The sequence below is a fragment of the Trachemys scripta genome, chromosome 11 (genome assembly GCF_013100865.1).
Source record: "Trachemys scripta elegans isolate TJP31775 chromosome 11, CAS_Tse_1.0, whole genome shotgun sequence".
NCBI classification, from domain to species: domain Eukaryota; kingdom Metazoa; phylum Chordata; order Testudines; family Emydidae; genus Trachemys; species Trachemys scripta.
The window spans coordinates 50,328,839-50,352,623 of record NC_048308.1 but is presented as its reverse complement, the minus strand read 5'-3'; the positions used below and the strand labels follow the sequence as shown (position 1 = coordinate 50,352,623).

The window sequence follows — 23,785 nt, the reverse complement described above, 5'->3', positions numbered from 1 at the left end:
GTCAATATCACAGGCTCAAAGGTCAGAAGGGATCATCATGATCATCTAGTCTGACCTCCTGCACATTGCAGGCCACAGAACTGCACCAACAGTGCTTACTGTTACAATTAGGACCCCATCTACTTCTCACCCAAAAGATGAGGAATTCCAGCACCACCTGTGCACCATGTTGGGACATTAGGGATGTGCAGTCACTGGGAAAAGAATGCCACTAAATCACACCACAGCCTCCTTAGAGTTTCCCTATCTTCCTGGTCACTCACCTGGCTCTACAACATTTGGCTTGTGATCAAGTAAGAAGATATATGGCCTACATAAACTGGAAACACTTTCTGTTCTATAGTCTAAGAACTGGTCTACACTAAAAAGTTAGGTCGAAGAAGGTCACCTTAAGTCAACCTGTTAATGTATGTGTCTACACTACTGGGTCCTTTACGCCGACCTAAGTCACCTCTGATGTCGACGTCTGAAATCCACCTCTGCGAGAGGCATAGCACTTAGTTTGATTTTCATGGGTTGACTGCAAGGTAGTGCAGATGCAGCGTTGTGTAATTTGACTTAATTGGCCTCCAGGTGGTGTCCCACAATGCTCATCTGGAGATCATTCTCAACTCCACTGCACTGCAACCAGGTACACAGGAAACAGCCCCTTCCCTGCTAAAGCCCCAGGAACTTTTGATTTCCCATTTCCTGTTTGATCAGCATTGGGAGTGTGCCAGCTTGAGCACAGCTGATCATGGAGACTATACCCCACAAACACGCTCCAGCCTGGTCTGCACAGGAGGTGGTGGATCTCATCGTTGTGTGGGGAGAAGAGTCTGTGCGGGCAGAGCGCCGATCCAGAAGAAGAAACGCTGACATCTATGCAAAAGATTGCTCATGGAATGGGGGAGAAGGGCTACACGAGGGACACCCAGCAGTGCCGTGTGAAAATGAAAGAACTTCGCCAAGCACACCAGAAGGCAAGGGAGGCCAACAGTAATTCTGGTGCTGAACGAACTGCATGTAATTTTCAGGGGTGACCCTACCAGCACCCCCACAAGCAACTTGGATATCTCACAGGTGTGAGAGTCTAGGGACAACAAGGAGGACAATATGGTGAATGAAGAAAAGGAGGAGAAGGAGAATGGGAGACAAGCGAGCGGTAGATCCATTCTCCCCAAGAGCCAGGAAATATTTTGAACCCTGGAGCCCTGTGGGTCGCAGGACATCACGGTGGCTGACCGTGATGCCAGGGAAGGCACCTCTGGTTAGTATACAGTTACAATCAAAGTCCAGTTAAACTTTAGTGGGCACACTCATTCGGTGGTATTGCACGTTTACTGTGAAGAAAAAGTGAGGTGCTGTAGTTCTCTGCTTCCAAGAGGCCGCTCCAACTACGCAGAGGGTGGCCCCCGGTAAAGACTGTTTATGTGGACTCGGATAGCCCGGGAATCCTCCATGAATATCTCTAGGAAACTTTCATGGAGGTACACTGCAATCCTTTGCAGAAGGTTTCTGGGCAGGGCATTCTTTTTTCTTTCACCATGGTAGGACACTTTCCAACGCAACTCCTGAATTAATTCTGCTGGCATCATTGCGGTACACAGCATAGCAGCATAAGGACCGGCTCTATACCCAGACGCTTGCAGCATCTCCTTCCTTTCCACCTGTTACCCTCAGGAGACTGATATCACATAGGGTTGCCTACGGAAAACGGGGGAAGTTCTCATTAAAAGTGCTCTTACATGGAAAAAAGGGCATGTAGACCCACCCCACACTCACCACATTCCAGATCGCTAAACCACATGGCCGCTAATGTACCTTTGCTGTGCTCGGCATGGGTCAGCAAGTAGTTTAAAGTGGACTGGCAACCCACATGAGAGATTCCGCAATTTGGAAGTGAAAACATTCCCTCCCGCCCCGTTCGTAAACAGCTTCCCATGGTGCTATGGGGAATGGCCATTGTTTGACTAGCTACCTCTGCTTCCGACATGAGCCTGCCATAAACTTAAAAGTGTGGTCACCCATGACCCGGGCGGGGGGAGGGGGAGGGCATACTCACCATGGCTGGAGCAGCAAAACAGCACAGTGAACAGTTACAGATTCTAATTATCTTATGGCTTGCACCTAGTGTAATAAGGGTTGGGTTTTTTTATGAAAACGGCCTTATTATGGAAACATTTTATTCATGTACAATGGCTCCTTTATTTTTTCCCATGACAGACAGCTGGAAATATGTCCTTCGGCATGTCATCAACGCCTGAAAGCAGACTTTCGCTGATTAGGAGGAGGAGAAAGAGAACATGGGAGGGCATGTTCACCGAGATAATGAACGCCTCGGCGACAGCTGACAGAGCTAGGAGCGTGGAGGATTTCACTGTCCGAGAAGTTAGATATGGACATGGAGAGCAGGAAAGCTTCCAATGAATGACGGCATGTGGCGCAGGATGAGATGCTTCGGATTACGAGGGACCAAGCGGACATGTTGAGGCGTCTGGTTGAACTGCAGGAACAGAAGCAGGCGGGGAGAGTCCCTCTGCAGACCCTGGTGGACAGCCAGCCAGCATCGCCTGGCACAGAATCACCCTCCCCCAAGCGTTCCATGAGGCATGGGCAAAAAGTCCATTATCATTTTCACTTAACTCAGGGGTAGGGTACAAGGAACAGAAGGCGCCCATTCATAGACCTTTGATGGTCTGGAATGTGTTATGTTACACCACTGAAAATGTTTCTCCTGTTCCAACTTTACAACCCCTTTTCCCCAAGATTATCTTTTCTTTCTGTTCTCCCTCTTTACTTATGTTTGTCAAATGAAGTAAATGGATTCGAGAAATAAATGTTCTTTATTGAGTAGAAGCAGTGAGCTTGGGCAGGGGGCTGGCTTTACAGGGACAGTGATACTAGCTGGCTGAAGGTTTGGGAAAGCACAATGCAGACAAGCAGCTCACATTACTGTGACACACTACTGAAACAGCTTTTCAAAGCCTCGTGGATACGCAGCGCCCCTTGCTGTGCTCTTCTTATTGCGCTGGTGTCTGGCTGCTCAAAAATGGCTGCCATGTGATCTGTCTCAACTGCCCACCCCTGTGGAAAATTTCCCCCCCTTTTTCCCCACAGATATTATGGAGAACACAGCAGACAGCTATAACCATGGGGATGTTCTCCTCACTAAGGTCCAACCTTGTTAGTAGACTTCTCCAGCACCGTTTCAAATGACCAAAGGCACATTCAGCCACCATTCTGCACTTGCTGAGCCTATAGTTGAACCATTCCTTACTTCTGTCCAGATGGCCGGTGTATGGCTTCATGAGCCATGGGAGCAAGGGGTAGGCTGGATCCCCCAGGATAACTACAGGCATCTCAATGTCGAACATTTTCATTTTGTGGTCTGGAAAGCAAGTCCCGGATTGCAGCTTTTTGAACAGACCCGAATTCTTAAACATGCGCGCATCATGAACCTTTCCCAACCATCCTACACAGATGTCGGTGAAACGCTCCCTGTGATCCACCAGGGCTTGCACCACCATTGCAAAGTATCCCTTTCAGTTTATGTACTCTTTGGCAAGGTGGTCTGGTGCCAAGATGGGAATATGCGTGTCATCTACTGCCCCACCGCAATTAGGGAACCCCATCACAGCAAAACCATCCACTATGTTTTGCACATTTCCCAGACTCACTGCCCTTCGTATCAGAAGTCGATTATTGGCCCCGCTCACTTGGAGCACAGCAGCTCCCATGGTTGATTTACCTACTCCAAATTGATTCCCCCCTGACCAGTAACTGTCTGGCATTGCAAGCTTCCAAACAGCGATCACAACCCACTTCTCCACTGCCAGAGCAGCTCTCATTTTTGTGTTGTTGAACTTCAGAGCAGGGGAAAGCTCTGCATAAAGTTCCTGGAAGGTGGCCTTCTGCAGTCGAAAGTTCTGCAGCCCCTGCTCGTCATGCCATTCCTGCAAAATGATGCGGTCCCGCCAGTCAGTGGTTGTTTCACAGGACCAGAAATGGCACTCAACAGAGTGCAGCTGCTCTGTGACTGCCAGCAGCAACTGTGAATTTTTTTTTCCAATGGCTTGCAGCAGGGCTGCTTGCAGGACATCGCTATGTTCTGTGCGGCGGGCCCTACTTCGGCTCTGGAAATACTGCAGGAGAAGGTGCAAGGTGTTTGAGATGCTCACAGCAAGAGTGCACAATTGAGCAGGCTCCATGCTTCTGGGGTTATGGTATACGCGCAGCGATTTTAAGGTGTGAAAATCACTGGGGTGTTTGCCGTGGATATGAGGAAGGGAGCACAATGTATCATGGGATGGCGACGCAATGTTCCCATTCTCCCCTGCAACAATGTTTTGGTCCCATGAGGCATTGCATAAACTTCCCAAACACACTGCTGCAAGTTGCACTTTGGGATAGCTACCCACAATGCACTGCTTTGTGCATTGATGCAGGGACTGCTAGTGAGGACGCACTCCATTGAGACAACGAGCATGGTGTGGCCACGCACAATTGACTTAATTTGGAGGCTCGAGGTCAAATTCGATAAAGTCGACTTAATTTTGTAGCGTAGACAAGCCCTAAGCGGCTGATCACAGTCAGTTTCAACACACATGCCTAGAGATCTGATAAATCCTATTAATCACAATTAACTTTTCCACTAACCATTTCTTTTTCATGTCAGCATTCATGTAGTAAGGTACCAAATGCATGAAAAAGTGTTGTTAGACACTTCAATACAGATATATAATTTATAATTATCAAATATAAGCTGTCATCAATTTGGAAACAGACCAGACCTGACTAGCTCAGCAGGTGTTTCAGTTGCTTCCATTTTACAAGATTTGCTTGAAGGCTTTTACTCCCACATATGGTACACAAGACATTTTAGGTCTGATCAGTTCCCACTGAAGTCGATGGAAGTCTCTCTCTTCAACAGAAGATAGATGGGACCTAAATGAATCACTGTGCTAATTATACTCTCTGGTCCCCTGGGGGAAGCTCCTTGCACCCATGTTGTCCCATTGAAGGGGGCCACAAGGGAGATCATTGTAAGATATCATAGTAAAGGGATTATCAAAGAAGAATGATTAAATGCCTACAAGCATGAAATATTCTGTGCTTCCCAGGTGTTGGATTCCCTAAGAACACTACTTAGTCAAAGATCTTCCTTCTGAAGTCATTATGAAAGCAATAATATTTAATGGCAATATAAGCTGCAATATAATCCATTTTATAGAGCATGTAACAGCATAAAAACAGGGTTGGTGAGGCCCTCCTCCCCACTGAGATTTATAGCATTACGTATTCGTATAAGTTCAGAATTTTTCAAGCAATGAGTTGAAGCCTTGACATAATCACTCTGTTCGCCTAGACAATATGGTACAATTAGTTTCTACTTCTTCAAAAGATAAGCCAGAACCTCCATCGCTCTATTTGCAACATTCACATAGGAAATATTTTGGCATGACATGAACCCAGAGCACAAGGGCTTAAAAACTATACCCTTCAGAGGTTGCTTTATAGGTGAAAAGGGAAACAAAGAATTACAGAACTCTGTATTGGCCTCCTTTTGGAAAGATATAATATTTTTATCAGGATAATTAGTTTGGCATTTTATAGACAAAACAGATGAAAGTTCACATACTGTATTCGAGAAATTTATGTTTTGGATACAAAATATTTTGAATATTAGATGAAAAACAATACACAAAGTCTGAATGATAAAAATTGTGTTGTCTGTATTTATTTTTTGGTGAGTGCAACATTAAACAAACATAGCATCTGTTGGCCTCAAATTTCTTTAGTTGCAAAATTTCAAAGTTAATGGGTAACCACATTTTAAATAGCTATTGGTTTGAGTTTCATATTCCATTGTTTGTAATAAACTCTTCCAAGCACAGCCTTAAAAGGTGATCTGCAAAAGAAATCAAATTTGCCCTGTCCCCTTTTTGCAGTCTATACCAAAAGGGTACTTTTGTACCGCTCCCTTATTGTTGTCATCACAAACTAATGACTTCTTACTTTTCATGTATTTTTTAACAATTTCTCAACATTGGAGTGTTAGTCTGATAAGAAAATGACATACCTGGAATTTGATCACTACACCAAGCTCCCTCTCAGATAACAGCTTCAAGGATGGGCAATATATGGCCCCATAAACCTGTCTTATCGACCCGTTAAGCAATACTTTTGAATAGTCCTGGTCCATATTTTCAAATGCATTTTTACTTTGTTTTATACACAATTCAGTACCAAAGAAAAAGTAACTAGAATTTTCCACCTCTTTATCACGTAACAAATACTGAGTTCTAATTAAAAATAAACACTACATCCTCATAACTCATCTCCCCTCTTTTTACTGCACATTTTGAATAAAGTGCCTGTGAAATGTTTTAAGCCAGTACCAAATGTAATACTCACAGTTACTTATAACTCCGCCGAGTGGATCACCTTTGAAGTCAAATTCAATATCCATATACTTTCCCTGTGGAAACAATGGATTTTAAGAATGTTAGACAAATCTAAGGAAAACCATTCCAGACCTTTTTAAAGTTGCGTGGTCATTTTAATGTACTACAGAGAAATTCAGTTACTTCTTTGTGCTGTGTGTATTTAAGTTATAACAAATAGTACATAAGTTGATGTAATAGCTTCTAAGATAATTTTATTATCCCAATTGGAGATTTTTATGGTAATAGGCTATAATCTATAGAGGGTGTGGTTTTCTAATGCAGGTTAATTGGCTTTGTATTTTTTAAGTTTGTAGAAATAATTGTGATTGTTTTTAAGACCCAAGATTGTTATGCAATCTTGGTTGCAGTGAGATTACCATCTCCAAAATGGATACTTAATGGATCCTAGGAAACTGACGGGACTATTGGGGTATGAACTGCCGAGTGCACAGAGACGTGTTGTTATCATGTGGACACTGGTGGCATGACTAAAAGGTACCTAGTTTGCATTAACATAATCCTCTTTCAAATGAGACTATTTTAACACGAACAAGGTTCCTTTCAGTTTTCTCCAGCAGCATACACGCTGGGCAGTTAAGACTGCAATACTTTGGTGCACTCTGCAGTTCACACCTGCGGAACAGTGTAGACATAGTATAAGAAAATAATACTTGCTACCTTTTAGGCATTACCAGACCGAGTAGGCTGGGGAATTTTTGGCTGTTCAGGATTAATTATACTGTTAAGAACAGAACTCATTCTGGGTGTGGGTTCTTCCAGGAGTGTGGATCAGAGCACTCATAGGGTATTACATTCATTTGGGATTACTGAGGGGTAGGATAGGCTGTAGTTGCTGATGTGTTATATGAATCTCTTGCCTTAATAAAGTTACAGCCTTTTCCCACTAAATTGTCTGCCTCGTCACTCAGATGTTTGGGGCAAAGATTTGAGCAGCCTGTTACCACAGACTCAATTTAACTTTCAGCAGTACAAGTGTAGTCCCTTTCCTTGACTTCTGTTTGACTTTTCCACATCACAGAAGATCATTTCATTCTGTGCGTTATTTTAATTTATGTGACAGGTGTTCAATTTAGTAACAGTTACTTTCAACAGCAAGCAACGGACCCTTATTGTTTATGAAGTCAACGACAGTACAGCTCACGGGCAAACAGTTCAAGGATAATGCATTTTGGCAATAATTCAAACAAACTCCAAATACATTCCCATATAATGGATTATTCTGTTTCACCTCCCCCCAGTGCTTACTTAATGGAGCCAATGAGTTGAAAAGGAAGGTCTTGTGTTTACACATTTCCACTCATTTTACTTAGGACGACTTTTTCCATCACAGAGCCACATAAAATTGAGTATCATATTACACTCCTTAAGCATTGCCTTAAAGATGCATTCTAATTTACAGGGTGAAATTTGTCAGGATTGGCTTATTAAGTGTCTAGCTAAACAGTAACAAGTAATTTTTTTCGCAATGTTGGCAGCCGTGTCACAGACAACACAGGAAAGTACTTGTATTTTCTTGTTTGAAAAATTAATTTGGAACTGATAAATTCGGGCTTTTTTCAAAATTACATGAAGTTTTTTAAGTAATTAAAATCAGAGAATTACCACAATTCCAGTTTTCCAATTACTGGGCCAGGAGTATGTTCCCCAAAGATTATTTTAGCTCTGGATTTAAAAGCAAGGTCTGACGAGAGAAAGACAACTGGTTGTACTCTCTCCCCCCTTCTTATTCCTGATCTCCCAAATTCAACCTTCCACACTTCCTATCTCCTTGCTGTTTCTTCTTCCCCTCCACCTTCCTGGTTTCACCCACTTTTATTACTCCTTGTTTTGTTCTCCACACCACCTTTCAGGCACCTTGCCTTCCCACCCCAAATACTCCAATATCCCCTAAACTTTGGACCTTGCCTCACTCCTGGAACATCTTACGACACTCTAGAGCCTACAGTGCCTGCGATGAAAACACTCTATTCTGTCCAATTCAGAAAAACAAACAGGGTCAATCAGAGGAGCAGTCAGAGCAGACTCAGCTGCGTGGAAGCAGCATAAGAATCTCTCACCAGCTACTGAGCAAGAATTTGGGGGGGTGGGGGGAGGTGAAGGCCTTCCCCTGACAAAAGCAGCTCTCCAGCCAGACTGCATCCCTAAGTTCTATTCAGGTGGAGGACCACAGTATGAATGTACCATCCTAATCAACTTTGGGGCCCAATTTAAAGCAATAAAGATATTCCAATGCATTTGAACCCATATTCAAAGTAGGCCCATGGAATTGTGGGATACTTTCAGCAGACACCCAGAGCACTAGTTCAGTGGGGTTGTGTCTACAGTGCAAAACAACAGGGCTTGAACGCTGCGTCCCGGCACCCTGGGTCCAAGCCCTTGGTTAGCATGCTTTTGTGCGTAGAGGGAAGAGGGATTAGGCTGAGTTTGAATCCTGGGCTTACACTGCTGTGTACACATACCCTCTTTGTGGCTTTCTACTTTCAGCCCTTAAGAGAAATTTGGGGACGGGTGGCCAGTCTTTTGGGTCTCCAAACATTTAGTTCCAACTTATTAGTAGCAATTATATTTATTGCCAGTTCCTATACAGTTTCACATTTGATTTTTTGCTGAAATCTTTCCTTAACAAGGTATTAACTTGCAGAGTACAAATCCACTAACAGAAAACCAGAATAGCTAACATGGTGTTCGTAGCAAAACTGAAGAGTAAACACATGTAGAAACTTCATGCCTGCAAAATGAATCTGAATTAAAGATGCAGAGTTAAAAAAAAGGAAAGAGGGGAGATGATATCATGCAGTGATTAACTTGCTAAATAGCACAATGCTCCTTGTCACATGACCATTTAGGCAGCCAACTGTGTCGGGAATAGCATCAAATCTAGCTGAGGTATAATTATGTTTCGTCCAGCCAGATAAGTGGCAACTCTCAAATTTAGCTCTCTCTTGCGTATTTTGGTTTTCAGTCTAATTTTATGTTAAAGTCAGAAAGCAATGAAAACTCTTACGAGGAGACTAAATGCATTTTTAGAACAGGGATCACAACTAATCATGAATTAAGCAATTATTCAGAAGGGAGAGGTGAAAGTTTCTATTGGGTGAAATGAAACATTAAATACTGTACATCACAGAGCAATGTGGCTGGTTTCATAAGTAGTGTTATGACAAAAATGTTTTCCTTTCAAACGACACGGTCATTAATTTCTTACAAGAAAAGCTTTTAATGTAAGATGAAAAAGAAAGGTGGTCCAACACCCTCTCTCCTTTTGGAATTCAAGTTTAGTCTTGTAAAAATGTCATGAAAACTTACCAATGCTTGCAAAAGTATACTTGCTCTCCCTTAATGCTGAAGATGATTTTAAAAAAATCTGTTAATCCTTCATTAATATTATTTGCCTTGGGCAAACAAAGGAATAGAACCTGATTTCGTCTTTAGGAACATAAGCAGGCAAGAGAACCAAGTTCCTCCCTACATACAGGGGTGAACCTTCCATTTACTTTGGAAGGAGTCTGGATGGATGAACGATTTCCACTTATAGATACAAGAACAAAAAGTCTTTAAACAATCCTTTGTTGTGCCACAGTTCAGTATCAAACTCATCTTTTCCATATCTCCCCATCCCATTTTTTGTCTCCTACTGAATAAAGCAGTAAGATACGAAAAACATGGAATCTTTAAATTAACACATTAAAAACCTACACTGTTTATGCAAAAATAATTGTAGAGCTAATTATAATTACTCACATTGTCATCAATATGACTACTATACATCTCTTTCTACATAATCTAACTGTCTTTTCATCTACTCACTAGGAAGATCAATTATATAACGGGAATAACAACAACTCTGAAAAAGAGTCATTGCTGTTTACAGGTCTGATCTAACAGAAAGTATCTCAGTTTCCTCGGCTGTGCAAGTCCTATGGTGGGTGTGGGGTAGTTTAAAGTATTCAGAAGAAATGCTGGTCTTTTAATACTCAGTATATTTAAACAGTTCCAGAGGTGAAAGGTGCAGGTGTAGAAAGATCCCTTATCCAAGTGAACCCTCTGCTTCTGCTCAAAACCACTAACCAAGCAAGAGTTAGCCTAGCTCTAGAATGAAATGACTCTCCTGCATGCATGCAGGTAATTAGGGAGCATGAGAGCTAAGTGCCATTCTCCACGGGGCAGATTGAGTTTACAGAAACCTACAGTGTTGGGATGAGGCCTCCTATCCCTGATAAAAAGGATGTTTTTTGGATGTCTGGTTATATTTACACAGCAGCTAGAAGGGTGCTTCCCAGTACAGGTAGAAAGACACGCAGTAACTCTGATTAAGCTAGTGTGCTAAAAATGGCAGTGTGGCCATGGCAGCACAGGGAGCCACTCGGGCTAGCTGCCCAAGTACGTACCCACCAGTCAGGTGGGATTTTAAAGTGGCCCTTTGCCTCCTAGCATACAGCTTGATTCTAAAAGTAAGCTAGACAGTGCCACATGTGTTACTCACATGCTACAAATGCCTGAGAAAATCTGGGAAGTGACTGATGGACTCATTTCCTCCTCGGAATAGGGATTAACCTCCACAGCTACAAACCGCTGCATTCTGGAGAACCAGCTAGTGCTGGAGTAAGTTTTAAATGCTTGCTGTGAAGCAGTAAGGGAAGGATCTACATTGGCTCAGAGAAATTCTATGTCCCGTGTTAAGGAGAAGGTCTGATGACATAGTTCAAGAAAATACCAATAGATGCTAAGAATTTCAAGACATGACAAAATTTGGGTTGGAACAAGTTGACACAGTCCACTTAAATGTTTTCTTAATTAAGACAGATTTTAAAAAAATATACTGCAGATGAGCAATAATGCCTATTAGAACATCTGCTCCAGACACGCACGATACTGCCCAGGCTTCTGTAACTACATAAAAATCTATCACGCTCTAAACTTCGATAGGAATTATTTCCTTTACACTATATGTATGATCTTCTGTGCCTTGTACATATACTCACAAATCTAGAAGAGTTGTCATTTCTTACGGTTTTGGCATTTCCAAAAGCTGGTAGGAAAGAAGAAAAAATAAATGAAACATGGCAAAAACATTTAAATACTAAAAACAAGTCATGACTGTATGTTATGCAAAAACAAAAATAAACAAATTGATGCCTTATGGAAAACAAAGCACAGTCCTGTGTTTGAGACATCATTATCAGTTGCTGAAGATGGGTTTATGAAAATCAGTTAAGATGGAAGTGAAGAAAAAAACGTTCCCAACATTACGTTTGAACTATGCCTGGCAACTACCAGCTTACATCATGCATGCAACATGAACTCAAAATAAACTGTAGGGCAAGTTAAGGAATTAGATTTCATTCTGTAAAGCTGTGTTTGTCAAATGGGAGTATGCCCTTCGCTATTATGAAATACAGTGCTCATGCTCATTGCAGAAGGCTTTGAGCTACTTGTCACAAAATATATATCTATATTTTCAGTACTCAAGTAAAGTTGACACTGAGTGGAAAAATATACATTTCTCAGCTTTAACAAATTTGCATGGAGAGACTATTCTGGGTCAAAGAACTGGAGCCAAAAGACAAAGTTTGTTGCTCTCAAAGGCCAGGGTTAAAAGTGACAGAATTGTTTAAAAAAAAAACTTTATACAGTGCAATAAGTCACCTTTTTAACAACCATATAATTAAATACAGTGCTACACACGAGATTCATTTATAACCATGCACAGAACTAAAGACAAATGTTCCATTATAAAGTGTTTGAGACAGTTTTCTCCTAAATTCATTGTTTCTCATGTTAATTTACATTAGCAGTGCAAAGTTTCAAAAAGTTCAATGAATAGAAGATTGTTGGGGGCAGAATAGATCTGGACAAGGAGAAGTAGTCTGGGACAGGCAGTAGAAACAAAAGTGAAACCATTTGAGCAGCATATTCCAGAAGTCTTGAGGTCTTTCTGAGTGTAGCCTTCATTGATTTGAGATCTACCAGACCGTTCTCTCACTAGAAGGGAAAACTTATAATGGCAGCAGGCCGTAAAAGAGACCCAGTTTGGGAATATTTTAATGAAGTTCTCTACATGTGGACAAGACAAGCATGCGTGCAAAATGCAAACAGTGCAACAAAGAAATGAAAGGCCTGGTTGCCTAAATGAAACAACATCATGAGACGTGTTGCTTGTTTTGTTAAAATATTATGTTTATCTGTTAAAGAAAAATATCCAGAATACATAACGTTGCTGTTTTAGTTAAATAAAACAATTTAAATGTCTGTCTGGTGATGTTCTCCTCCTAATACAGCATGGCAAGAAAATCCTCCAAACATTAATGATTAACCTGTTGAATTGGAGATATTTATGAAGCCATTGGGAGGTGAACTATGTTTCAATTACCTTTGGTAAATGAAATAACCAAACAATCATTCATCTTCTGATATAGCTGTAAAACTAAACTGAAAAGGTTTCAAAATAAATCACTTAAAAAATGTATGGTGTGTACCTTCTAAAAATGAAACCTACATCTGTCTCTGAGTTGTGAAGAATATGTATTAAGGTTATAACAACCAACAAGAATGCACTTTTATATAGAAATCCATGATTAAATCGAGTCTTCCTGACTAGTGATTTAAATCAAATCCACCCTGTCTAAAATCTTTTTCTTTTAAATAAATACTTGGCTTTATGAAGGCTGTTTGGTCACTCATTACAACTCCCAGAGCTCCCTAACGGAAACAAACTGCAGATACTGAACCCAACGTACTCAGATCTACTGAGATAATCATGGCTGATCACAGCAGACTGCAGCCCAAGACCCGGTCTGAGAGCGGGAAACTAGCATGCTGAGACAGGTGACAGTTAGATGCCTGAGACAGCATTCACTCTAGGGCTACCATACGTCCGGATTTCCCCGGACATGTCCAGCTTTTCGTTCTTTAAATAGCCATCCGGGGGGGATTTCTAAAAATCTAAAAATGTCCAGGATTTCCCCCCAGTCGGCTATTTATCGACCGAAAAGCGGCTGCCAAGCACCGCTCGGCAGCCAAAGCCCTTTCCCGGCTCCCCCCATCCCCTGCAGCCTTAGCAAGCCACCCGGCCCCGCAGCTGTCCACCCCTCCCTCAGCTCACTTCCCCCTCCTCTGAATGCTCCGCCCCCCTGCTACTCCCCTGCTTGCCGCGAATCAGATGTTCACGGAAGTCTGAAAACAAGCAGGGGCAGGCGGGGCTCCGGGGAGGCGCAGAGTGGCCCAGTCCGGCTCCAGCAGAGCGGCTCCATCCAGCCCCGGCCAAGCGGCTCCGGCCCCGGCTTGGCTCGGGGGCACCAGCCCCGGTTCCGGCCGAGCACGCCGGCCTGGCCTCAGCCGAGCGGCGCTGGCCGACCACCCCTGGCCCCAGTGGCTCCGGCCTGGCTCGGCTCGGGCCCCAGGGCACCAGCCCTGGTTCTGGCTGAGCGTGCCTACCCCGACCCCAGCGGCTCCAGCCCGGCTCGGGCCCCAGGGCATCGGCCCCGGCCCAGCACCTCCGGCCCGGCCCCAAGCGCCACAACCTCGGCCAGAGCTCCGGCCGGAGCGCAGCCTGATTCCTGGGCTCTTGCTAAAGCTGGCCCTAGTCAGGGGACAGGGAGGGGGAGTTGGATGGGTGGGGAGTTCGGGGGGGGACGGGGGTCGCGGGGGGGGGGGCTGGGATGTGGAGAGGGGTCGAGGAAGGCAGGGAGCAGAGGGGGTTGGATGGGTCGGGTGTTCTGGGGGTCCTGTCAGGGGGCGGGGAGTGGCTGGATAGGGCATGGGAGTCCCGGGGGTCTGTCTGGGGGAGGGGTGTTAATATGGGTTGGGGGTGTGGATAAGGGTTGGGGCAGTCAGGGGACAGGTAGGGTCCTGGGGGGGCAGTTAGGGTGGGGGGTTCTCAGGAGGGGGCAGTCAGGGGACAAGAAGCAGGGAGGCTTAGATGGGGGGGGATCCTAGGGGGCAGTTAGTGTCAGGGGTCCCAGGAGAGGGCAGTCAGGGGACAAGGAGCAACGGGGGTTGGGAGTTCTGAGGGGGGCAGTCAGGGGGTTGGAAGTGGGAGGGAATGGATGGGGGCGGGGCAGGGCTAGAACGGGGCTCCTCCCCCGACCCCCCAGTGTCCTCGTTTTTGATTGTGGAAATATGATAACCCTAATTCACTCAAAGAGATCAGGAGGGATCAAAAAGGCAGTTAGCCCAGAAACGGTGACATCCTCCTCATTTTCTTCCCTCCTAAAAACCCACTCTTTCAGTCTTGCCAATAAGGAGTCAATTTAAACAAAAACAGTTCTGTTTAAAAAGAACCTTCCACAGCTGAATAATTGTAAGGCCTTATTTCTGGAATCCTATAAAGCACCAACTATGGTTTTGGATACTATAAATATTAATGGTTCAAATCTTTGCACTAGTGAAAGATTCCATTTGCAAAACCAGCTGACCTGGTAGGGTGATGCAGTACAGGAAGCAATGTATTTTTTACACACATTATTAGATTCTTACCTTCAAGCACTGGATTTGACTGTAAAAGTTGTTCTTTTACTTGATTAACTTCTGCTCCTTTTCCACAAACAGCTGCTACATAAGACATGACAAGCTTGCTGGCCTCTGTGGAGAGTGGATTAAAAAGTGAGAAATAGTCCCAAAAACTGGCATAAATAGTTTATTTATTATGGAGGCTTGTATTCCTTTACATTTTTACCATTCCAGCAGGAGTTAAAGACCCCAATCTTCCTCCACATATCTGTATCTTCTTGATACAGCCCTGATGCTGTGATGAGGCCCATGCACTCAGACCCCTGTGTGCACACAGAGACCTATTGATTTCAATGGCCTGGAATATTTAGGACCCAAGCAAAATGATTAGGAACACTAGTGAATCAAGCATATATAGGTCCTTTTCCATTCAGCTTGAGTAAAAGTGACTCAATAAGCTAACAGTATGAAAATTCATCTGTAACATGTCAGGCTACGAACAATGGGCCTTAACATTGCAAAATGCAAAAGGCAAATAAAACTACTAAATCAATCTATCTGTAATTAGATTTAGTAGATCTATTTGGCTTTTGCATATTATATATAAAAATCACACACACGTCACATAACTGTAGCTAAAAAGTAATTAATGAAATCTATTTTAAAACAGATTACAGAATACAAACCATTAATTTAGTCAATGAACATAATTTCACTGTGTTAATTTTAACATAAGCAAGTTTGAACAAGTTCTGAAATTGTAAAATCCCAGTTATGTAAACATCAAATCAGTGTCAATGACCCATCCAGATAATATTAGTAAAGATTACATAAAACAAATAGTCTGGATCTTATGATAATATTGTTTAGCACAGAGACCAGTTGTGACAGGAGATGAGCAAGTAAGGTTTAAAACAAGATCTGCAGTGTTTAATATGATGCAAGACTGCCCAATTTGGGGTAACTCACAGGATATGCATTAATACAATTTAAATACAACATAATTACTAACAGCTGGAATCCCACTCAAATCAATACAATGATAATAAAAACGTATTTACTTTATCCTTTCAAAGATCTGGTACATATTTAAGGGTCTGATTTCAGCAAAGAACAAACAAACAAACGGTTATTCCTTGAATTTTGATTCTCTTCCGTTTAAGCAAAATTTGCTTAGTACTAACTGGCTGTTTCTGTCCCTAAGTTTAATTCAGAAAACAGACACAGATAGGTATGGCAGGCCTGTGCCCAGGTCCTCATCTCCTGGAATCACATGAGTTCAGCAGAATCTCAGTTTTCATTTTTACAAAGATTCTCAGTCCTCACCATTGCAAAGAAAAGCTTGAATATGGAACCCAAGTCAAAGCAATGCAGTGATGCCTACCCCAGTCTACCAACAGCCGGAAACAATAGCTCTTTCAAGAAGGTGTCATCTACAACTCTGGCCAACCCTGCCAATACCACATTGGAAAGTACTGGGAGGGGGGGATGATGGGGAAAGTGGGGGAGGGGGCACACAGGCTGCTACTCCAGAGGGAGAGGAGAGCAATTGCCATCACCCCAGCCTCTGTGGCACAGGAGCAAGACTCTAGCACACAGACAGTTACACAGTCGGTCTCTGCCGCAGATTGCCTTAACAAAGCTTCGCAAACACGTAATATTTCAAGATATAGAAGTGTAAAATACGATCATTCACAAAATTCTTCAGGATTTGGGGTCTATTTGGAGTATTTTAAATACGCTAAGAAAGAGCAGGGCCATTTCCTCCTTATAAACACTCCACAAAAAGCTCCATTTTCCTGAGAGACAGGTTTCAGAGGGGTAGCCCTGTTAGCCTGTCTCAGCATAAACAACCAGGAGTCCTTGTGGCACCTTAGCGACTAACAAATTTATTTGGGCATAAGCTTTCGTAGGCTATAACCCATTTCATCAGATGCATGGAGTGAAAAATACAGTAGGCAGGTATAAATATACAGCACATGAAAAGATGGGAGTTGCCTTACCCAGGGGGGCGGGGGAAGCCAGTGCTAACGAGGCCAATTCAATCACGGTGGATGTAGCCCATTCCCAACAGTTGACAAGAAGGTGTGAGTATCAACAGAGGGAAAATTGCTTTTTGTAGTGACCCAGCCACTCCCAGTCTTTATTCAGGCCTAATTTGATGGTGTCAAGTTTGCAAATTAATTCAAGTTCTGCAATTTCCCGTTGAAGTTTGCTTTTGAAGTTTTTTTTGTTGAAGAATGGCCACTTTTAAGTCTGTTATTGAGTGTCCAGGGAGACTGAAGTGCTCTCCTACTGGTTTTTGAATGTTACAATTCTTGATGCCTGATTTGTGTCCATTTATTCTTTCTTGTAGAGACTGTCCGGCTTGGTCAATGTACATGGCAGAGGGGCATTGCTGGCACATGATGGCATATATCACATTGGTAGATGTGCAGGTGAACGAGCCCCTGATGGTGTGGCTGATGTGGTTAGGTTCAATGATGGCCGGAGCGCTGGGGGGCGGGCAGCAAGCCCGGCCGGGGCCCCGCTCTCCCCAACCGGCCAGAGCACCGGGGGGAGGGCGGCGAGCCCGCTGCAGCTCCGCTCTCCCCGGTGGCCGGAGCGCCGGGGGGGAGGGCGGTGAGCCCGGCCGGGGCCCCGCTCTCCTCGACCAGCCGGAGCGCCGGGGGGAGGGCGGCGAGCCCGACCGGTGCCCCGCTCTTCCCGACTGGCCGGAGCACCGCCCCCCTCCAGGTGCCGCCCCAAGCACCTGCTTGGTTGGCTGGTGCCTGGAGCTGGCCCTGCCACAAGGACTCCTCGTTGATTTTCCTGAGTATCTTCCCTATTACATCTGATGTATGGATAGGCAAACAAATTAAAGCAAAAGTAAGAACTGAATTGAATCTTTGATGGTCAACAAAATTCAAGTATATTTTTAAAAATGTATATGTTTCTGCATGTCCTACTTGCAGATTAGAATTAAAAAAAAGTACCAAAATACATGAAAAGCTTTTCTCTTGGTCTCGTATTCCAGTCTGCCTCAGCCCAATAAGTACCAGAAACATAATGAGACTCCCAAGCAGCTTTCTAGCCAAAGAAGTCTCGATAATTTTGGATATACATCCAAACTTTTATTTTATTTCAATTTCAACATATGAGGAAAAACCTATGCAAGTCTCCAGGTACCTTTGACAGATTAGAAATATTAGGACAAAATAGCAGTAGCAAGACATCCTCTTTGTACAAGAAAACGCAATCCACAAAACCAAGAATATTTCCACACCTTGGGGAAACTCATGAGAAGGCCGCCAGAGCAAATACTCCTGTCTGCCCAAATATTCTTCTCCCAGAGATCTCAGAAAGGACAAAACATCTTCAACACAATCCTGCCTACACACACTCAAGTGTACAAAACAGTTGACACCACCTCATGGTCAATGGTATGAAAGGCTTCTGATAGATCTAATAATATCAGCATAATCATTCTCCAAATCTTAACCAAAACTAAAAGAAGATATGAGCATCAAGTGATTTTTTTTTTTTTTTTTTTTTTTTGCAAAAGTTGAACAATTTTTTTCAATGCTACATGTCAACTTCATATTAATACCTTTTATACATCGGAAAGGGTAACCATATTGGAGGTGAAAGCAATCGGTTAATTAAACTACAATTATTTCCCCAAAAGATAAAGAGAGGCTGATTTAAAGAGTTGACTTAAATGCAGTAATACGAATCTGTCATAGAAAATGTGTTAGCAGCAGTGGCTGTTGAGCTAAGGGATAAATGCTGATTTAAATCTAGATTTGCAGTCTGAACGCATGCTCAGGTTAGGGTTGCCAATTTTGGTTGGACGTGTTCCTGGAGGTTTCATCACATGACAATCTTTAATTAAAGATTATTTTTTAATTCCTGGAGACTCCAGGACAATCCTAGGCCACCCTAGCTCAGGTGTTAAGTGGAATGATGTTCTGTTTCTACATGGAAGTTTCCCTCCCCAGTGAGTTGGGTGGGTGGAATGCTTGCAATCTTTCTGGGTGAAGAAGAGTTTTTGGCAGCCGGACTAGTGATTGGATGAGGTAGGATGAGTTGGAGCCTCATGCCCATCCTCCACAACAAAGATCCCTAAGTGCTGAAGGAGCAATTTTCAGTGGAGCAGTAGAAGGGAAATGGAGACAAGAAAAGGAAAAATTGCAGGCCTTTCTGTGGCGAATAAAGTTTACAGTATCTCTCTGTTTACAAAGCACCCATTCTGTATGGTATGAAGCCAATAGCAGGGTATTACAAATGATTGTGTCCCTTTTTTTATCTGGCCAGTTTTAAAACAAAACAAGTTAAGAGTTGTTTCAGGTTTTACGCTTGCCTCCCAAATCTCCTCAGCCAATCAGTTTTTCTCCCTGCCCTGTTGGGTTAGACCTTCACAAAAACAACAGGGGAAAGCTATGAAACTGGTTACACACAAAGTACTGCTGAAAGCACAAAATAAACAGAGAAATATTCTCTCTAATCTCTTCGAGTTATTGTAGTCCAAAAGGATCCACTTGAAACAGCAGGTAAGAAATTTCTGAGACAAGTGTGATTTTTTGTTGGCGGCATTCCCTAAAGGACCACAGCTAGTTTTAAACTGGACAGTAGTTGTGAGGAAATGGAAGATTTTTACTATGGATCAAAGGCGCCTAACGGTGCTGAGACAATCAGGCTGATGTGCAGCAGTGAAATAAGAGACTACTCTGCATGCTTAAGTGTTTCTCAGCTATCTGATCTGACAAATTCCCTAAACAGTCCAAATTCTTTGAGAAGGGCTACTCAAGCGTTGAGTGAAAAAAGAACTAAAGCAGCAAATAAGTGAATGTAATGTAATTTAGGCTAAGTGTGCACTTTCTGATGACATCAGGATAAATCCAGAGCAGAGGGAAAAGGCTATCAGAATGAGAAAACAATGCAAATTTTGAAAATTATCATCTAGTATCTTTTATTTGAAAATCTGGTTTAATCTGCAACATTGAGCCAATAAAGCACTGCACATTAAATCGATATCTAAACACTATTTTGTTCGGAATCTTGGATAGCCTTCTGTTTTAACCATGATAACATCATATTCACTTCTGGCAGCATGTGAAATATTCTTGCACATCTCCACAAACAGTAATTGGTACAAAAAAGAAAATGAATTAATACAGTCAAAGTAAATTCCAGGCTAAAACCAAGAAACTGATCACATTACAGAGACTTTCAATACTGCCAGCCCCAAACATTTAGAAGTCAAGATTCTGACCACCAAAAAATCATGACATGTAAAAGACTGGGATTATTTTTATTTGCCTTTATTTTCACACATTTAGGGTTCATGATTTCAAGCTTTTCCCCACAATCGAAAGGGCTAGAAACTTTAATAATAATAATAATAATAATAATAATAAAATAAAAAGCTAAAGTTCTCAGACTTCAGGTGCTTTAAGAAAAACAACAAATATTATGAGAATTTGCAGCAATGCAGTTTCGGCATCTATTCACTTTAGTCAGAATCCTAACCTTTACTTCTACTACAGCTTCTCGTAGTTTTCCATTTAGTTTTTAAAGAGAAAAGATCATCTCAGTATTTCTAACATGCCCATAATGACCTTGGCTACTGAACACGTAACAATCATCATGTATGTATAGAATAGGCAAGTAATTCAGTCACCCCTAATGTCTGCTGTTATGCAATCTACAAATAATTGTGAATTTATTCCATGTTAGTTGCTAAATTGCTCATAACCCTGGAGGAACTATATGAGGCTAAAATATAACACTAAAGAATTCCTTTCAACTATTAATGAAGTTTGAACTACTATGCAGTGAACTTGTGTTAAGGGAATTTAAGATTATTTTTAATATGCTTATTTACTCAGTAGACCACCCTTCTTCATTATCACAGAACTGACACAGGAAAGAATTACAGCATGTCCAAGCCTCTCATTCGGGATTCACAAAAGGGGCAATAAAAAAAAAAGTACACAACTTTTGAGAATGCACATTAAGAACACTAAGGTGCAAAACCCTTCCAACCCTATGTCCCCCGAATGAAGCTCTCTATGCAGTCTTTGTTACACCAATTTTATTTTTGTTTACCGGATGCATAATAAACTGTAAGTATTCCTGGCTTCAGAAACAATCACACAGATGATGTAGAAACAAATTTAAGTGTTCTGTACCTGCTGTTTCTTTTCCACAGCAGCAATTTAATAACAGCTATTTGAGACTATAATGCAACTGATTTTTTTAAAAATGAGCTTTCAAGGTGAACAATTATGAAAGTGACATTTACCCCCCACACGATTCCATGCTTTTCAATGAATTGAGAATTTTCTCAAAAATTATTCCAGCTTTGCTTGTGAGACATGCAGTTATCTTGTACACTTGCCAGTGTACTAAGTGTAGCTGAGCACAGCATGAGAGATTTCATTTCCAAAGCCATCACCACTGTGTTTTTATATAAATAGCGTAAGAAATTAAAAGTCCTATATTTAAAGGACTTAGTGAATGCTTTCCAGGGATTCAACCCATCCCAAAATGGCAGGGGAGGTCCAGTTTTCACGGGTTTGGAGTTGTGAAAGTGAAATTAATTATATTAAAGAAATAGAATGAATTAAAGAATGCCGTATGTACCTTTAAGTAGAAATGAGAAATGCTGCAATCCAGGTATCAAGAAAGCAGACATTAACTGTTAATCAATTGCTCCACTTAAGGGCGATTGGTGAAGCATTAGCCTTAGATCGATAAGAGTTAATAAGGAAGCAGGATATGCATATTGTGCCCCAGGCAAATTTTACAATTTTACTCTCTCTGTCCCTTTGTTTAGTTCGCACCCTTTTATCTGTATAAATAAGACTGTATGAATCTTGCAGGGGGCTCACATTATCTGAGTGTTATTAGCAAAGCGCTGTGCTAATAAAACAGTGGTCTGACAAACTGAGATCTGAGTCTAACTTTGACAATTTGGAGGTCCCACCGAGATGGCAACTGTCTTCACTGGGGCCGTGTGATTCCTGACCGTTTTTTGTGGGATGACCGTGGCAGCCGGCACCTGGGCATTTGGCCCAAGCGGTCCTCCTCCTGAACAGAAGGGCGCACAACCACAGTGAAGTCTACATCATCGAACCTGTTGGTTCCCAGTCTTTTCTAGTAGTGATCCCGGGATCGGACATCAGGAATCTGGTCAGGTAATTATTTCTGTGTTTTGTCTGGACTGAGGACTGTCCTGTCTCTGTGTCTATCCATCTTCCTGTGGAGTGTTTGAGTCTGGGTGCCGTCTCCGTCCAGGGATCGGCCGACCAAGGGGTTCCTGTCCCCGCGGTCTGATTGAGTGAAATCTGCACAATCGCAGCCGCACCGCACCTTGGGTAAAATCCTTGATGTGAAAGCAAGTGCGACTGAGGCAGCAGCCTGTGGGCTCCTTTTGTATGTTGCACTGGGCATCGCTCTGATGAACCCAAATTTCCTTCGTGTGTGATTGGTGTGTGTAAAGTCCTCCTGTATTGGTAACCAGACATCTAAGTTGGGACAGTTCCCTAAAGGAACGCCGGCTCATTTTTTAGGAAGGGTCTGGATTCCTGTAAATTTCTGGAAAAATGGTCTAGGCTAAATCAGGGAGATCCCAAAACTCAGTGGCCACCGTTAGAATCTTGGGACAAGGACCGAGTGGACGTCTTAAAAGACAAACTCGGCCAACCTAAAACTAAATTGGCCAAAGGAGAGGTTAATTGTTTCATGCAGTGGTGGGAAGAGGAAAACCGTGGGTGGACAAAATCAAAACTCACCTCTCTCAAAGATTCAAATAATAAGTTAAAAGCTTTATCAAAAGCCTCCTCTCCCACCACCAGACTGAGCGCTCCCCTTTACCCCATTCTCTGAAAAAACCCGGATCAATCCCAACCCCCTCCATACTCCCATCTCATTGTAAAAAGGACAAAAAGCCCCTTGTTCTATTCCCCTTCGTTGTCTGCCTCAGAAACTGATTCTTTAGTATTCCACTACCAATCCAGCAAGGAGGGTGGACTCTTCAACTAGCCCCCACCCTTCCTGGTCCCTTTCCTTAAACATTTCTTTAAAAATTGTGAAATAACCACAATATCACTCACAAAAACGGTTCATTGGAAAAAGCAGGATCAGGCCCAGACAAGCAGGCAAGCAACAGATAAAGAAACTGAAAAAAGGTTGGAAGCCCTAAGGGCATAGTGTCAGGAGTAAGAAAAGGCATGAATCCCTGGAACAATACTTAAAATGGTGAAATCTGAGTTAATAAAGGTGTCATTTTGGGAGATAAACAAGTGATTTAAGGAAAGAGAGTGAAAAGTTAACTCTACAGAGGCTGGAGAGAATTAAGCAGTTAAACTTTGTGAAAATGTTAAAAAGGACCATGTTAAAGAGAAAAATAATTCTTGGTTTCTTTGCAGCCATTCAGAAGGAAAAATGGGCCCCTTTTTCTAAAGGAACGTTTGTAAAAAATCCAGGTAAAGAGACAATCTGATTGAAATCATTTGACTATGGACAATTGAGTCAAATTTGCTAAAAGAACATAGGGGGGTTCTATTGGAACTTAATTGCCCCAAATTTATAAAGGTAACGTAATCTATGTACAGCTATGTAAAAACAAAGCAGTATAAAAGGGATGTTAAGGAAAAGAAAATGTGTATGTATCTGTCTGTCTGTGGAAATATGTGAGGTTTGTAAAACTCCTGTTTTGTAGGTTTAAGATAAATTGGTTTTGTTTTGTTTATAATGCCACTAAAAATCCATTTGATTCTTTAATTCAAAGTTGCAAAACTGACAGACCTTTTTGCCAGACATAGGTAATCAGTGTTGGTTGGCTTTGAGATTTGGTATTTAACCCTTAAGGGGTAACTTGATTCTTTACAAAATTTAAAATG

General features: G+C 42.4%; 1 protein-coding gene across 4 annotated transcripts in view; it reads right to left on the bottom strand.

Moving 5' to 3' along the window:
- The window catches only part of MYO1B (myosin IB), a 199,827-nt gene that overhangs the window by 80,842 nt on the left and 95,200 nt on the right, over positions 1–23,785 (bottom strand). For all 4 annotated transcript variants that reach the window (XM_034785198.1, XM_034785200.1, XM_034785199.1 and 1 more), the window contains exons 5-7: positions 14,925–15,029; positions 11,432–11,478; positions 6,397–6,460 (exon numbers count right to left, since the gene is read on the bottom strand). In XM_034785198.1, the coding sequence (XP_034641089.1) occupies positions 6,397–6,460; positions 11,432–11,478; positions 14,925–15,029 (216 nt within the window). The remainder of the gene's footprint in view (positions 1–6,396; positions 6,461–11,431; positions 11,479–14,924; positions 15,030–23,785) is intronic.